The following is a 16,924-nucleotide window of genomic DNA, read 5'->3' on the forward strand; positions in this document are numbered from 1 at the left end:
CATCTTACTTTTTCTTCCCCTAAGCATTATTTCCTCAGGGCTGGGGAGAGGAATTTTGCTCCCAGCCCATGGCTCAGCTTATTGCTGGAGCAACTCATACTCATCCATCCTGTGTTGGAAGCGAGGTGCCCAGCTGCCTTCCTGTCAGCCTCTCTGCTTTATGGGCCTGTCAGGCTGTTTTTATTCACTTCTAATATAATCTTTCCACAATAAGCAGCGTGCATGGCTGGAGACAGGCAGAAGACTGCTGCTATTACCTGGGAGCTGTGATAAATTGCTTTCAGGCCTGAAGCAACTGCAGGAGGGTTAGTGCTGAAGTTTAAGGAACGTTCTTTGCTTCCCGTGCTTTATGTGCACGCCAAGGCGTGTATTTATTGCCTTTCTTCCAAGTGTGCCTATGTGGATAGAACTGTAAAAACTGACTGCCTGATCAGTGCAGTAATGCTGTGATTAATTAAAAGTCGGTCCATGAGCAGGAAGAGCAGCACTGGTGTCTCACCAGCCATGTAACCCTTCACCATGAAACCCAACTATCTACTATTATTGGAATCATTTTTCTCTAACCAGGGTTGCACGGGATTATGGTATTATAAGTGGGATTTGCTTTAAAGGCTGGTGGCCCTCTGTGTCTTAGGGATTACTCCACCTTCTCCTGAAAGGAATTTTGATAATGCTTCTTTAATGAGACTGCACTAAATTGAATTACTTCCTGCCTTCCCCCTGAAGCAGGATCTTCTCCAGTGACAGCAGACATGTGCACAGAAAGCAGTCTTACACAATCCTTTCCAGGGGGCACGTGGGACCTCTGTAACAAGATCTACAATGGCGAATGAGATTCTTGCCCCAAAAATTTGTGAAACAAAACATTCTGATTCTGGTGGATTTCTTGGCACCTGTGGGCCCCTGCTCACCACCACCTGTTGTGTGACAAGAGATCTTACCTCTTGCTGAGCTGTGCAGCCACATGGTTCTCACTATGGACATGAATTGATGCTGGAGAAGAGGCTCAGGCCTGCAGGCAAAATGGGCTACCAAGAGTCCTCCCCTGGATATTATCTTGCTGTCTTCACTCCTGGCTCCCCTCAGTCCTGCTTTATTTTTTTCTGAAGAGAGAGAATATTTATCTCTTCTGTTAGCAGACACACACCTCTTGGCATTACCCTGTTGCTCAACTTGCAGCTCGGCCAGCAGATCTCTAAGGTCACTTGGAGGGCTCCATGAAAGGTCACCTGGAAGCTCACTGGGTCTGTTTGCTGTGGCCTCACTAAACGAAACAGTCTCACTCCTCCAGATGGGTGGGCTCTGCAGTGTAGGGCAGTGTGCACTGCCTGTGCAGCAGGGCTGGGAATGAAGGGAGACACAGAATCACAGATTGGGTTGGGTGGGAAGGAAGCTCAAAGCCCACCCACTCCAACCCCTGCCGTGGGCAGGGCTGCCCCCACCAGCTCAGGCTGCCCAGAGCCCCATCCAACCTGGTCTTGAGCGCCTGCAGGGATGGGGCACCACAGCTTCTCTGGGCAAATCCTCAGCCACGTTTCCAGCAGGCCACAGGCAGATGGTGCCAAGCAGGGGTTTACATACCAGAGTCTGGCTGATGGCTTTGCTCTGCTTCTGTGGCCAGTGAGAGCTGTAATACTGGAGGGGACACAGCTAAGGCCATGCATCCCTGAGCTGGGATACGCTTTCTGTTGCTCTGTCTCTGGCTTTTGCCTGCACAAACAGAACTGGTGGCAGCACCAAGAGGGCAGCCATGCAACAAGCAAGCTGTATCACCACACTGCTGTGGTCTCTGCAGCTCTGCATAGTGTTCTGGAGAAAAAAAAAACTGACTGACTGCACTGTTCTCCTTCTCCTGGGCCTCCATCTAATACTACAGCACAATGCCGGGCTGGTCGCAGCCACACTGCTGCTGGGGATAGAGGAGGAGGCAGGAGGCCACTCCTCTGCGCACAGAAACACAACAGCACAGGGAGGCTCTTTCAGGGACATATTCGTTTACATTAAAACACTATTATACAAACTGAAAGAGAGGAGAGGAAAAAAAAAAAAAGCAAAAAAAAAAAAAAAAAAAAGCACGTTCCATAAGGGTAGGTGTGCCAGTGCCCCTCTGCCCCCACCAAGTCTCACTGCTGTTTCTCCCACACCAGTCAGGCCAGAGTGCTGCTGTCCCTGCAGGAACACCTCTCCCCACCCCTCTCCCACAGTCTCCCTGCTTCAGTGGCTTTCAGAATCCATTTTCTGCCTCCAAAGAAAACTCTCGCCCAGAAGTTCTTTTCTTAATTTATTTATGTAACACAGTGTAGAAAGCTATCAATTCATAAGCAATGGTTCTGTACAATCATCCTGCAGAGGATCCCTGTTAATTTTCGACCAGCAGGCACTTTTCCCCCCCCAGAAGTGCTCACAATTAACAGGGATTCTTTTTAATATTTTTTTTTTTTTTAAAGATCAAAAAGATACATGGAAAAGAAAATAAGGTTTACCTTCCAATGCCTAAAGTGTGCACATAAAACAGGCACAAAGAAACAAACGTGTATTCCCATGATTTCTACGTCACTAATACAGCAGGAGCAACAATCTGTACAATAAAATGCAACTGCAGAGGAAAGGAATTTCAATAACCCATCCGGAATACTTCTTAAAAAATGTCATTTTACTTTAAAATGCATAGTGATCAGAAAAGAACGCGCGGCAAAGAGAAGCAGCTAAACCCCACAGACACAGAAAGCATCCCCCATCCATTCTTAAAGCATATTTCAATTAGGACTTAATTTTTGTCACGAATCACAAGAATAATATACAACTGGCTAAGGAGCTACGTGATAAATAATTGGGAAAGAGAAGCTATCCATGCACTAGTTAAATACAGCTAAACTCTTTACAGTTCACAAAAAACATTCATTAATAATGTAGTGTAAAGACTGAAATGTAAAGAGAGAGAGAGAGAGAGAGAGAGAGAGAGAAAATACATTACTGATTTTATTAATTCAAGTTCAGGCATCTACTTGTGTTACAGCACAGCTGTCAAAAGGCGATAATGAGTAAATAATAAAACAGAGTGTTTTTGTTTCTCTCCATATTCTATAAGGGAACACCAATGGGCAGTGAAGCAATCATTCTGCTGTCCAACTCATGAGGCTGCTGTGGTGTCCTAATTCTGCATCTGTTCAAAGAACTTGTAGGTGGGGTTCTCGTAGCCGTTCTGCTGCATCTTGGAGAGGTGGCGCTCCTCCGGTGTCACTGCAGCATCCACCTGTTGTGGGAAGGAGGAAACCAGCTCAGATCCTTGCTCTACTCACAGCACACCTCATGCTTCCTCAAAGCCAAGATTAATACCCAGGAAAAGACAGGGCAACAGGAACCAGTCTGCAAACTAATTTTTTGCTGGGACTGCAAAACAGGCTGACCCAACTTACCAATTTTGTTGCCTCTAAGATCTCCAACCATCAGCCCATCTCCACAAACCACGTCCCTCAGTGCCACATCCACACGGCTCCTGAACACCTCCAGGGATGGTGACTGCACCACCTCCCTGGGCAGCCTGTGCCACTGCCTCACTGCTCTTGCTGAGAGGAAATTATTCTTAACATCCTGAACTTCTCCTGGCACAACTTGAGGCCATTCCCTCTCATCCTATCACTGCTTCCAGGGAGAAGGGGGCAACCCCCACCTTACCACAACCTCCATTCAGGTGGTTGTAAAGAGCAATGAGCCTCCTCTTCTCCAGACTGAACAACCCCACCTCCCTCATCCACTCCCCAGCCTTGTTCTCCAGATCCCTCACAGTTCCATTGCCTTTCTCTGGACACACTCCAGGGCCTCCACGTCTTTCTTGTAGTGAGGGGATATGTTTCACATCTCTCTGCTAGTTCCCTATCATTACTCTTTTTTCTCCTAGAGAATGTACAGCATCTGCACTTGTGATCAACTGGTCGCAAAAGGAAATAAAACGCTCACAAAAAAAGAGAATAGAAGAAGCAGAAGTAAGTGGCTTGAGGCTGCTTTCTATTTGTGCTGTAATCAGATCTGTTATAGGCGCTACGGTCTGAAGGCTATTAAAAGTTAAATGGCAAAAACAAAATGAGGGTGTGAGGGAAAGCCAGAGCAGCCAGGCAGAGGGTGAGCTAACATCTCACTGCACTCTCTGAAACCAACTTCTCTGGCTCAAAGGTCATATTTGGTTAGGCTTAGTGACCAGAGGTCTGACACATCTTCGTTGTTTAAGTATTTCTACTTAACAAAAACTGACCTTTCTACATTACCTGCAAGACAGGCATAAGGACAGCTCAGTCAAGACTTCTTCACTGAATATTTGCTGCTCCACAAATTACTTCCTTCTTTACTGAATATTACAGTAATATAAAATGCCAATTAGAGTGGGCAAGGGCTGACTCTAAATGTTTATTAGGTATTCTCCCTCAGCTGGGAGCTCAATATCTGCTGCGTATTCAAACCCAGCCATGGCACGGCCATCTTGCCAACCACCAGCTATTAAAACACACCTGAAGAAGTCTGCTTGTCAGCTATTTCATCACTTGCTCTTTCACCTCTGGTGTTTGACAGCTCTTAGAAGGTAGAAAGTGAATTTTACACTGTCAAAAATGTAATATCAGGAAGGTCCCTATTTTAACTCTACGTTAAAATACTGGGCATGGACATTTTCCTGTGGATTTCTGTAAGCAGTGACCTTTAGGAAAAATAGCCATTTCTTTTTGGCATGAAAATAACCTTTTGGGTAATGGAAAGTATATTCTCTGAAGAAGTCTTATATAGCAGACAAGCTTACTCTGGCCTTCTAATAATAAAGGAGCAGTACTTATATTGGGTACTCACTTTACAATATTCACCTTGGTGAGGGCAGACTATGGATGTCTGCAAGTTGTTACTTGATACCCTGGAGGAACTGAAAAGGTGTGTTCTTCCATGCCTGAGACAATGCAAACTGCTCAGCTTATTTTTGTAGCCCTTCCCTTGCTGAGATACGTTATACGCTCATACCACCTTCCTGCAGGGCCGCCAGAAAATGGATCCTTGCAGAGACATTTTCCATATTGACGGTCTTTTATTACTTCAGGGAAGAAATGCTTCTATGTGTGGCAAGTATATATGACTACTCAGATCAGCTGCTAACCCTGAACCCATTTTTCTATGTTCCCCTTCAAGAGTTCACCCATGTTCCAGTCAGTGCTGCATTTTCTGTGAAATCTCCTTCTTACATAATAATTACACTCTAAGGTGAAACACACAACTTGAAAGGTCACATACTGTTTTTACTTGAAAGCTGTTGCAAACAGCTCCCCCAGAATCAATTTTTTCACCTCCTGCAACATGGGCTCAGGCAGTGAGGTTCTGTTTAGAAATGGTGCTCTTGCCTTAAATCACTTTCCAGATTTCCCTTACACTAGAAATCAGGGGGGAAATTGTGTCCTTCCCCTGCCTTCTTCCCTTCCTCTCCAGAAGCAACAGAAGAAATCTTTTTCTTTTCTGCTGACCAAATACACACTTCCCTTGGCCTGCTCATGTAGGCAGAGTGCCTGGCTGCCAACAACCATTTCAATCCATCAAGGACAGGAGAACCCTGAGACCTTCACAGCTTGCCTTCAGCCTCTATCTGCAGATCCCAAGGCACCTCAGCAGCCAGAGTAAGACCCCGCACTCACATTTCCAAGCCAACTTTTCCCTCCACGCTGACACACCATCCATAACCACGTGCAGTGAATCAGCTTCTGGTGATTCCTTGACACTACCACCATGCCGCAGCAGACTGCTTGTTTTCATGTAAGCATTTCATTGTAACAGCACAAGGGTCTAACAAACCCATTCAGTACAGGTCTTGTATAAACACAAACAAAGGCCTAATCTTTGCCCTAAGGACCATGCAAATTTAACAGCATCAACTATTTCCATTGTGTCAGTGTCACCATACGCCATCTGCCACTGCTGCTGTTGTCACCAAGACAGCTGGGAAGGAAAGAGAAGAACAAAGCAGGGAAAATTACAAGTGCTCCTATTGCTTTTTTTTTTTAGCACTTACAGAATATAAGAATACAATGTAAATGCACAGGAGAAGCAACCTTTCCTTCTGCTCTTGAATGGGCTGCTATCATGCTGGGTCAGCCATGATTCTTGAGCATGGCAACGCTGCATTACAGGAGTTCTGGTGTTGACCCAAATCAAGAGGTGCGAGCCTCACAATTCACAACTAAACCCACTGACAGCTCTACAAGATTCTCTTCCAGCATAACACCAGTGTTATATGGAGCTGTGGGGGGAGGCTGAGAAATCAGAGATCTCCAATCAATACAATCAGGGATCTCCAAGCATCAATACATGCCTGAGAACATTTTTTTTTCTAGGAGGCTCCCCCCACTGGGACAGGATGCAAAGGAAGGGTGTGCCAGAACCTGTGCTGCACTTCTTCCCATTTTAAGCTCCAAACAAACACTGTTCAGAACTCTGTAACCTGTTATAGCTTAAGCCTCCCACTCATCACTTCTTATTCAGGAGGAGGAGATATGATAAGCACACAGCATAACCTCCTTGTGGGAAAGAAACAGGGAAAGGTAACACAATATAAATAAAAATGAATCAAAGGAAGAGAAGATAGAAGAGAGAAAATAACAGATGAGAAACTTGGAAGAAAATCAGGGAGAAAGAGATTGGTAAAAAATATGAGGAAGGATGGTAGAAATCAGACTGAATTTTTAACATCCTTGAACAATATTCTGTACCAAAAAGCCCCACTTTTATAACTTGTTCACAGAGGAAGTCCAATAACCTCTGAAATATGGCATTTAGAGATGAAAGGGATTTATTGAGGCTTCCACTTGCAGACTTACTCGTTTTTTCAAATTTCCCCTTTAGCCTTTAAAATGCCTAGTGCTAGCGCTGCTTCTCTTTCCTACAGCTGACAGCCACACACTCATCCATCTCACTGCCAACCTACGTGCACTATTGCTCATCCTGAATGTCTCCTCTTCTACTCACTTTTACCCATTTCAACTGACAAACCGTTCCTCTTTTCCTTCAGCCTGTGTCCTAGGTATTGCTCTGTCAAACTGCACGCCTTGACCTTGGCTATCTCCTTCTCAGTAAATCACTAAAGCCCTTTACCATTTCAAGAAGCTTTCTGCACCCATTATAGAGGTGGCAGAAGTTGAACGCGGCATTTAAGAGGTGTGGGTGCTTTCATGCCACAGAGAAGCAATCCAGGCATTTCTCTCTTCCACAACGTGTGTCTCCTGAGAAAACAGCCAGGTCAGGTAGATAACCTCTTTAAAGACTGTCCATCTATCCTCTCCTGCTCCAGCCTGTTTATTAGTCTTCCATGCAGAAACTCCTAGTGTGGAGTCAGGAAGATGGCAGTAGTGCAGGAAAATGTCCATTCTGCCTCTACACACATGGGAAAGGTGAAAATCCCAGACAGGATGTGCTTGCAGCACTCAGAGTTGTGACCAATACTATACTGATCTTTAAATGATGGTAAGTGGATGCTGCCTAATACACATCTGCAGATTGGTCACCGAGATGTGGATACAGTTGTTATAATACACAACAATTTGAAGTAGCAACAGAGAAGAAACAGCAAAGGTGCCATTACAATTGTATTGCTGTAATACAACAATTGTAATGGCTCCTTTGCTCCTTCTGTGAGCCTTCTATCACTGCTTCTCCCCACAAGCTGCTGCTGGAGGTGCTGCTGCTGTGACAGACAAGGAATGAGCTTCAAAGCTGAGATATCGAATGAAGGTGAGTTGTGACAGCTGGCTGCAGTCTGGAGCACAGGAGGAGAGAGTCTTTTTTTTTTGCCTTCTTTTACAGAGATAGCTGAAAAGGGTGCACCAGCAAAAGCAATCCTCCACATGCCTGTTGGAGTGCAATGTACACATACAGCAAGAAATTTTCAACCATTCAAAGTGAATTTTCATTCACTTTAGTCTGGCAGTCCCTTTCCTGGGGAGGCTGAGCCACTTTGAAATGTTTTTGTTATCAGACCTGAAGAAAGTATGACACTTCTTCAAAATAGGAAAAATATTTTTCCAGAACTTGAAAAAAAGGCTAACAGGATTTTTAATAATGACTCTTGTTACAGAAATTACAGTGAGACGAGAACAGGTAGGACAGTCTGAGCTGACTTTTTGGAAGATACAAATACAGGTGAATAGGACCTGTTTTGTAATTTTGCATCCATTATCACAGACAAACTCCCACAGTAACTTCTGACATGCAACAAACAGCTTTCAAGGTTTGTTAAAACAGTCAACCCAGAGCTCACATACAGTTATTTTCACATCAAGTGTTTCTGCTCTTTTGTGCTTTTTCTACTTGCCATATCAAAGATACAGTAATCCTCTTTAGAATGGAAAAGCTTAATTTTGAGAGCATTTTAATATTAAGCATCTACTTTACACGTTCTTTGCATGCTGTGGTCTTCTCAAAGTACATGCTATAACATTTTCTACAAGAACTCAGGACAATAAAAGATGTTGTCTCTTTCTAGCAAGTGGAAAACACAATGAAGCTATACAATCTGCCAAGACTACAGAGCAAGCGTGGCAGAATGCAGAATCAATCTTACCTATCAACACCAAACACAATGCAGGAAATCTAGAAGGCAACACTATCTATGGTGTGCTAATAAATACCAGCTAATATTTTCAGTAGAACCTCATGCTCTAGGTTTTTATTTCCTAAGAGATGCTGTAATTTTGACATGAATTACTTGTTCAACTTGGGCTTGCTCTTTCTACTGCCATATTTTCAAGTTCACCACCACTGAAGAAAGCTCGTAAAAATCTATGATTATTTTTGCCACATCATTCCATGAGGAGAAACGCACCTGAAATTCTAAGGCCTTACTGCCACAATGATATGTGCTCATTCAATGTCTGGTTCAGGGCTTTGGCATAAGAAGCTTCCTGACGTATTTCTGTTGTCACTAAACTCAATCAGAGGAGGGTCTCAGCTGAGGCAAACCCAATGAGCAGCTGTGAGCTTCCTTCCACCACCTCTAGGTGCCAGCTCAGCATGAGCTCTGTTCTGGTGCTGTGTTGCACCCCCAGGAATGCTGCTTTGGCAGCAAAATGCACTGATTCTAACCTCACACCTCAGCTGACATATAAACATTGGCAGCAGAAGTCAGTGGTTTAAAATTAAAACTGGTTTGAATTTTCTACAAGATGGGTTGGAAACTGTCATAGGGAAAGTCAAAGACAAGATTCTTGCTTGCTGTTCTCAATAATTTGATCCAAAATTCTGTATGGTTTGCTGTATGCTCCAGTCCCACCCCAAACCATTAGTGCTCTTCCAGCTACATCTCTTTAGGAGGTTTCACACCAAACAGGCAATGACTGCATGGACATAGAAACATGCAAACACAGACTTAAGACAAAGGTTAACAAATATTTTTAAGACCCTTCAATGCCCCAAATTATGGTCTATACGCCTTATGAAGTATGTATGTATACAGGAAGAACCAATCCAATGTTCATTTGACTCAGTCTGGAACCAATGTAACTGCTGACAAGAACAAGACCTGGTTTCAATCTAAAATTTAAAATACCAGTTTTGGAAGATAAAATCCTAAGCGTCTCAAGTGCTGATGTAAGTATTACCTGCAAATCAGGTACTGACACAGCAAATTGATATACAGGTATCGATATACAAGGGGAAAAACACTACAGGACCCCCCTTCTGGGTCTTACAATTTAAGTTTTACTCTGTATAGAGATTCTTTCTTAAAACCAAGCAACATAGGAGGCATTTTATATGCCTGTAAATTGACCAGAAATGTACTTGGTAGGTTGGGAAGACACATGTATTTTCATCTTTTAAATCCCAGGTAGGAGTGTTGTATTTTATTTGTGTTTCTCAAATCTACGTGCTTCAGATTACTCATAAATCAAAATCTGCTTGTGGCAAAGGTAAATCTGGTTTAGAGAACAAAAAGCAATGAAGTATCTGTACAGAGAAAATTCTTGTAGCATAAGCACAATCCGCAGCAGATCTACCTCATACATTTATCTGCAAAGTAAATGAAGAAAACTGGTGCATGAATTCCCACCAACAGTAAAAATAGATTTTTCCTCTTGTGCAATATCTGATCATTAGCTACCGTAACATTTCCTATACGATCAACTTTTTCATTATGAGGTGACTGGTCTGGTACAGTTCCACAATAGATTTTTGTGGTTTTGCATCCAACTTAACATGGTTTATACAAAATGAGGGAATTAAATTCCTCTGTGCTAGATGCAACCTCTCAGGCTGTGAGCGTAAGGCCAGCCAAAGCGGAGGTTTCTTTGTAAACACATTCTGACTGCTGTACACGTGACACCACTTGTGCTTGGTCGTTGTCTCTTACCTCCACAACCCCATGATGAATAGATGTGTACTGCTTCTTCTTCAGCATCACCAGAGTAATGACAATCACTGTCGCTATGACAACACCTCCCACCATTAGTCCAATGATGGCACCTTTGTTTGAACCCACATCTTCAGCAAAGAACACCTACAAGGAAAAATAAAAGAAGACAGGTAATAAACACCTGAGTACTTGGTTAACTTCTCCAGTGAACACAGCAATAAAAAGCCTCATGCAGTATCAGTAAATAAACATGGCATATAATCTGAATTATTCAAAAGTGGTTCACTGTACCGCAAAGCCCTCATAGTTGGAGAAGATGTACAAAAGCAATTTGGGAAAATTATTTGGCCTTTGGTGTAGTACTATGGCTCATCTCCAGTTCTCTGCTTTGAATGGGACTTAATGACAACAGAAGTGTGAGTAGTGGCTTTTTTGGTAAGCAAGCGAAGATAATTGCAAACGGCTGATATTCTTGTAGAGAGCTGACCAAGGAGCATACACATATCTTTATATTAAGAATGAAGATCGTGAAAGTGTTCATAAACTTGTTGGATTACATCTCACTTCAGTAAGGGAGCAGGGAAGACCTGCAGTATAACAATAAAACTGGCATGCAATCAGCTGGGAGAAAATTCTCACAGCAAAGGGACAAGGATCCAGCAAACACAGCATACTGATCTAAGTGACCAGGCAAGGGGCACAGCAAGATTTTGCAGGGCAAAGGAGAATGAGCTACACCCGGATGGAGACAAAACTCATGTGTGACCTACATGATGTGACAGTCACGTGGAAAACAAAGAAGATTCACTTGAACTGTATGTACTGATAAGGGAAATCAGCAGACAGCAAGACGCTTTACTACACATTTAGTAAGACTGGCTGTTAGCAACAAGAGCAGATATGAAATGTGAGCAATTGTTTTCACTGTTCCCTTTTGTATTCAAAGTAAACACTGGATTATTTTACATTTATGTGTGCTTTTGTCCCCTTGTCAATATTAGGCTTTTATTATTATTATTTTTACAAAAATGGGCAAAAAGGATTAGAGAATAAATTACATTCACAGAATTGTAAGACGACCTCACTCTGAAAGACTAAATACTTTGACAAGTATTTAACAAAAATACAGAGGAAAGCAAGGAAACCAGCTGAGAATTATAATGAGCTGTATAACATTTGCAGTCTTTAAGAAACACAATCTTCCTCAGAGAGGTATTAAAACAGCAGTATAAATATTTATATTGTTCCTAGTTGTAAGCAAGAAATACATTTCAACAAAGTTAAGAATTCACTACAAAGTACACACAATAGACAGCGTTAGCATAAGTTGATGTGAAGTAATAATTTCTTCTCCCAATTTCACCTGCACAGGAACGGAAGCCTTGCCATGCTATTTCAGAGCACTGCGAAATGCCCCAGCTAATGTATACGTGCAACAGAGGAAGGCCTTAAGCACTCTGAGTCATGAAAATCAATTTAACGTTCTGCTAAAATGGGAGCACCCACAAAGGAGAAAATAACTGCAATTTCAGAAGTTTGCATGTAAAATACAAAGCTGAATTCAAGGCAATATCCTAAGGAGACAGTAAATCTTTCCAGGGCAAAGAACTAAAAACAGATGAAAGAATTTTCTGCTTACTGCTTTTAAATTAAAGCTAATGGAGAAGGGGATCAGCTAGGATATGGCATGCAGTAAATAAGCAGTGTGGTCCAGTACTTTCTCAACAACATCAGACTCCTTCCTTGGTCTCAATTGGAAAGATAACCTAGAGAACTGCTTACTGATTTTTAAATAACGGCTGTAGCTACCAGCAAGAAGCACAGCATTAAATGCTTTAAAAAGCATGAAAGGTCCCATTTTAAGCTTGACACAGATTGCACAAGTGCATCAAGTGCATGGCCTGCAGTGCATTCCCCATCAGCTACCACAGGCAGGGCAGCTGGCAGCTCCAAACGGCCGCTATCAAACCACTTAAACGCTAAAGATTGCTGCAGGGAAGTGTATGTGATGCAGGATCAATAACTAACGAACAAGTGTCTAAAAATGCACTTCTGCAGGCTGCTTCCCTTCAGTAAACTCACACGATATTTCTCCATCAGGATGTTTAAGTCATCTGAGCTAAGCACGCCAGAATCTCCCAAATTAGCGCTAATGCATTTTGGATTAGCTCATCAAACTGGGAATTCTCAGTTCTCAGCATCAAAGAGACAGCAGAATATCTTTTCACACAGTGATTGCCTAGTTCAAATGCAAATCTGAGTCCCATGTTAATTTTAATTTTCAGCACTACTTAGCTTTAAGAATATATTAAGAAAAAAAGCTTTCAAGTTTAATATGATACTGAAAGTCATGGAACTGAAATCTCATCATGTAATGTACCTTTACAAAAGAGGAAGCAGAAAAGTCGACGCTGCTGTACTTCATTACTTATTAAGGAACTGAAGAAAAGCTTTTAGAAGATGCTTATTCTTACTTACATTGAATTTGGTTGTTATTTTTGTACACTTAAGAAATGCAGTTCAAGGGAGGAATGGTATATTTATCCTATTTGCCCTTAATCTGTTAGTAATTTAATACAGCTTATGGAACCAAACGCGCAGATGCACAAAGCTAAGGCAGCATCCTCTTATCCCAAGTGGGGGATCTTATGAGAAGTTTTGCTCCATGGAGTTCAGCTCCTCCATGCACTACTCCCATCTGTTCTGAGAGATCAGGAGTCTATTCCTGAATAGGAGCCACTCTATTTCTAGCTGCACCATGCTGTGTCTCCATGCGACTTATTTCGTTTTAAACTTACGTAGCATTTTCTTTCCCTGTGTCTCTTCGCTTCAGTTACATGACAAAGGCAGATAGAAGCAGGAAAGGTATTGCCCAAATACACATACGGCCACGTTGTGGTGTGAGGGCAGGAATGGCCAGGGTTTCCTCTTATGTAAGAATTACTGGCTCTTATTTTCACTACTGAAATTATTCCAGCTTTACTTCCATGTGTAGACAGAATCACTAGAATCATTCACTATTCATGTGAAATTATTTTGTTGACAGTTTCAGCATCCACCATACCCAGAGGAAACAGGGCCACAAGTGGCCCCCAAGTTCAGGAACAATCAGCAATTCACAGCACACGTACAGAGCACCATTTGTTCACTCACCAGCTTTTGATGATGCACTTCATATCCTGAGTCATGTCGGAACTCCGCATCCATCTTTACTTCAGATACCTCTTCTGTTTTAACATTGGTCAAGCCAGAACCTGCATTGCAGCACAGAGACATTCTGTTAGAGTCATCATTTCATCGCATTCTGCTTACCTCCACCATTACAGGAGCAGAAGGCAATGGTACCATTCACACGGAGGAGGTGTGATGCAACGTGAAAGGGAACTGGAAGGAAAGTGAGGTACGTCTGACACATCAGTCACTGAGGTGACACAGAATGAGCTGGTAAAATTTCTCCTCTGTTATTGCTCCTTAATCCTCCGCAGCTATGCTGGTACAAGCATCAAAGGCTTTCAGTATGAAACACAGCAAGAGCAAAGCTGCCAGGGACCAACAAGGTCTCCTGAACTGGCTCACAGGATGCAGATGGATCTGCTCTGACAGCCTCTTTAGCCATGTCAAGCACATTTAGTGTTTGGGCTGAAATTGTTTTCCTCCCTAAGCTCAGGCTGCTGTGAATTAAAAACACATACCACTAGTGTGAGGTGGGCAACCACATATATGTTATCTTCTTGCTTCCTTTGAACTTGTATCTTATATGCAAATATGCATAAATAACTCACTATTAATGCCTGTGAAGTTTTTAGAATTCTTACCCATGTATTTCAAACTGCTCAGAATTGACTCCTGCCAAGGAGAGAACTTATCTCATGATTAGAATCATAAAGTAAAGCAAGTAATGACAGCTTGAAGAGATATTAATTGCAGTTTGCAGACCTGTTCTCCCCTTAGGTGCAATGGGAAGATGCTGTGCTTGCCTAACTGGGAAGAAGAGCAGGATTTTCTCCGGAAGGTAGTCTTTGGAGAGTGAGCCAGACTTAGAATAGCTGAACAGTGCATCCTTTCTGTGTACCTATGAATGTTCTGTCCCAAAAAGCTGGCTGTGGCTTGCAGAAAATATATGGATATTCACATAGCTGGCTAACCCCCTTCTCAGTACAACTGATTGGTATTTATATTGCTTGGAGGTCCAAACATTGCAGAAACATGGTGTTTATTACAAGTTATTTCCTCACTGTCCAATGTGATGAGAACCAATGGGTTCATATTCCTTGCCAGTATTTATTTTAGTATTTTACCAATCCCCTCTGATTCTTAGTATTTTGGGCTGATCATAAGCTCTGACGCAGAGGAAAAACCTCTTCTAAAATTCTTAGCAATACCAATTGAGTTCCATCACCTTTCCAGACTGTCAATACAATCCTGAAGACTTTGATGTGCCAATGAGCTTCACAGTCTGAAGTAGCACTGAATGAAAGCATGATTCCCCCTTTATCACCTTTGTGCATTTTTTTTTCCTCCATTAAATACTGACTTAGTTTTGTATTACGAGACAGTGAGAACCTTCCCAGGAGCTTCTACAGACTGCACTGACAATCTCACTCTGAGGTACTGATCTTGTTTTTCACAATAAATCATACGAAGGTTAAAACAAGAATAATCTTAACACAGTAGATTATTTATGGTTATTTTCTTGAGCAACCCAACTGCCCCATAAAAATCTATCTTTATAAGGAATAAAACACTTCAAAGATCTCTTTTTTTTTATTTTTAAATTAAGCATCTGATTTTTGATGCCACATTACACTTACTGACAAGTATATTATGACACTTATACATAAGAGGCCATTTCTAAATGCAAGAACAGTGAAGTACTTAAGGAACTGCAGTTTGAAAACAAACCATGATGATCTGTCAATGAAATGGAAATGAAGGAAATAAAATCCACGTGGTGCCTGCAAAGAGATTTAATTGCCTATACCTGAAGCAGCCATGGTTAGCTTTCCAAACTAAGAATGTGATTTGCTCTTCTTTGTGCATCATCTAAACATAGCCCCTATACATTCATCAAGAAGTGAAGAAAATGAGAACACATATCTGGACACACCAAGGCTCACCCCTTCAAGCCCCCTGCTTCTTTGTTGTTAGGATTAAATGGGGGAAACAATAACGAAAAAGCAGTGTTTCACACAGTTTTAATTGCTCCCAGTGCTTGCTGCTGTCCATGGCCACATTGGCTGCTCCTTGGGTACAATGGCCATACCACCAAGTTTGGGAAACTCCCCCTGAGGAAGGACTGGGGGAATTGTACAACTCAGTTGTTACAGCTGGCAAATTCACTGAAAATACTGATTTGAACATATACATGTACATATTGGTGAAGAATCAACTTGAGTTTTGTAGAGAGAAGCCCTGCTCCCAAATCTCTCTGATGTCATGAAGAGTTAGCAAGCACAGGGGAAACAGTGATCTGCCTCAGAGGGAATCTCCATTTCCAAAAACAACTGAGAAGATCCCTTATCAAAGCTGTGGCAGAAGCCAAGAAGGGAAGAACTACAAAGGAAAGTCCTACTTGACTTTGCATAACCAATTAAAAGACAGGAAAGAAAGGGTAAATATACAGCCATTTTTCACAATGGAGGAAGGTTACCAGCTGGGTCTCACAAGAATTTGTGTTGTGACACTTGTAGAAGTGATCTGGATAATGGAGTGAATGGTGCAGTGACAAAGTTTATTGACAAAAAAGAAAAAAAAAAGTCAAAGTAAATCCAGTTGCAAAGAACTGCAAAAACATGTTGTGAATTCTGAGTGTGCAACAGAAGTAAAAGGATATTTCATATTGATATAACGGAAAGTGGTGCACACAGGGATAAAAGGCCCTGACTATACATACACAATGGGCTCTATACTGGCTCTGTTCCACCCAGGACAGAGACCTTGGAGTCACTGTGGATAATTTTCTGTGAGCACTTGTCTCAGTAGCAGTCAAAAAGACAAAGAGAAAGACAGAAGTAATTATGAAGGAACAGAGAAAACAAAATGTCATTACACCACTATACAAATGATGCAACCTCATTTTACATACGGCTATCAGTTCTGGACACTCAACCACACAGGAATACAGAAGAACTAGAAAATGTACAAAGCAGGGAAACAATCACTGGTACAGACAAGGAATCCAAGGTTCCTGGACAAGGAATGACTACACAGATCAGGAGTATTCAAACTGGAAAAAGACACTACAGACATCTATATGACCGTGAATGACAAGGAGAAAATCTACAAGAAGTGATTCATTATTTCTCCTATGGAAGCACAGGACAGCAACACAGTTATGAAACGGTGGATTAAAAACTAACATAAGGAAGTGCAATGAAAAACTGGACTGTGGAACCCATTGGCATAAATAATAAGAACATTCAAAATACAAAAGAACAAATGCAAATAGGAAAGGTTCATCTAGGGTTACCAGCAGTAACTAGGGTTACTGTTAGTGAAAATATGATTGCCAGTCCTGGAAGTCTGTCAAATGCTGGCTGCCAAAAGCTCAGTGAATGT

General features: G+C 42.1%; 1 protein-coding gene across 2 annotated transcripts in view; it reads right to left on the bottom strand.

The window, feature by feature from the left end:
- Window positions 1-2,264: 2,264 nt before the first annotated feature.
- The window catches only part of LOC125703482 (amyloid beta precursor protein), a 202,892-nt gene continuing 188,232 nt past the window's right edge, over window positions 2,265-16,924 (bottom strand). For both annotated transcript variants that reach the window (XM_048968045.1, XM_048968035.1), the window contains 3 exons: window positions 13,520-13,620; window positions 10,364-10,510; window positions 2,265-3,253 (listed from right to left, as the gene is read on the bottom strand). In XM_048968045.1, the coding sequence (XP_048824002.1) occupies window positions 3,152-3,253; window positions 10,364-10,510; window positions 13,520-13,620 (350 nt within the window). In that variant the 3' untranslated portion in view covers window positions 2,265-3,151. The remainder of the gene's footprint in view (window positions 3,254-10,363; window positions 10,511-13,519; window positions 13,621-16,924) is intronic.

This window comes from Lagopus muta, chromosome 1 (genome assembly GCF_023343835.1).
Source record: "Lagopus muta isolate bLagMut1 chromosome 1, bLagMut1 primary, whole genome shotgun sequence".
NCBI lineage: Eukaryota > Metazoa > Chordata > Aves > Galliformes > Phasianidae > Lagopus > Lagopus muta.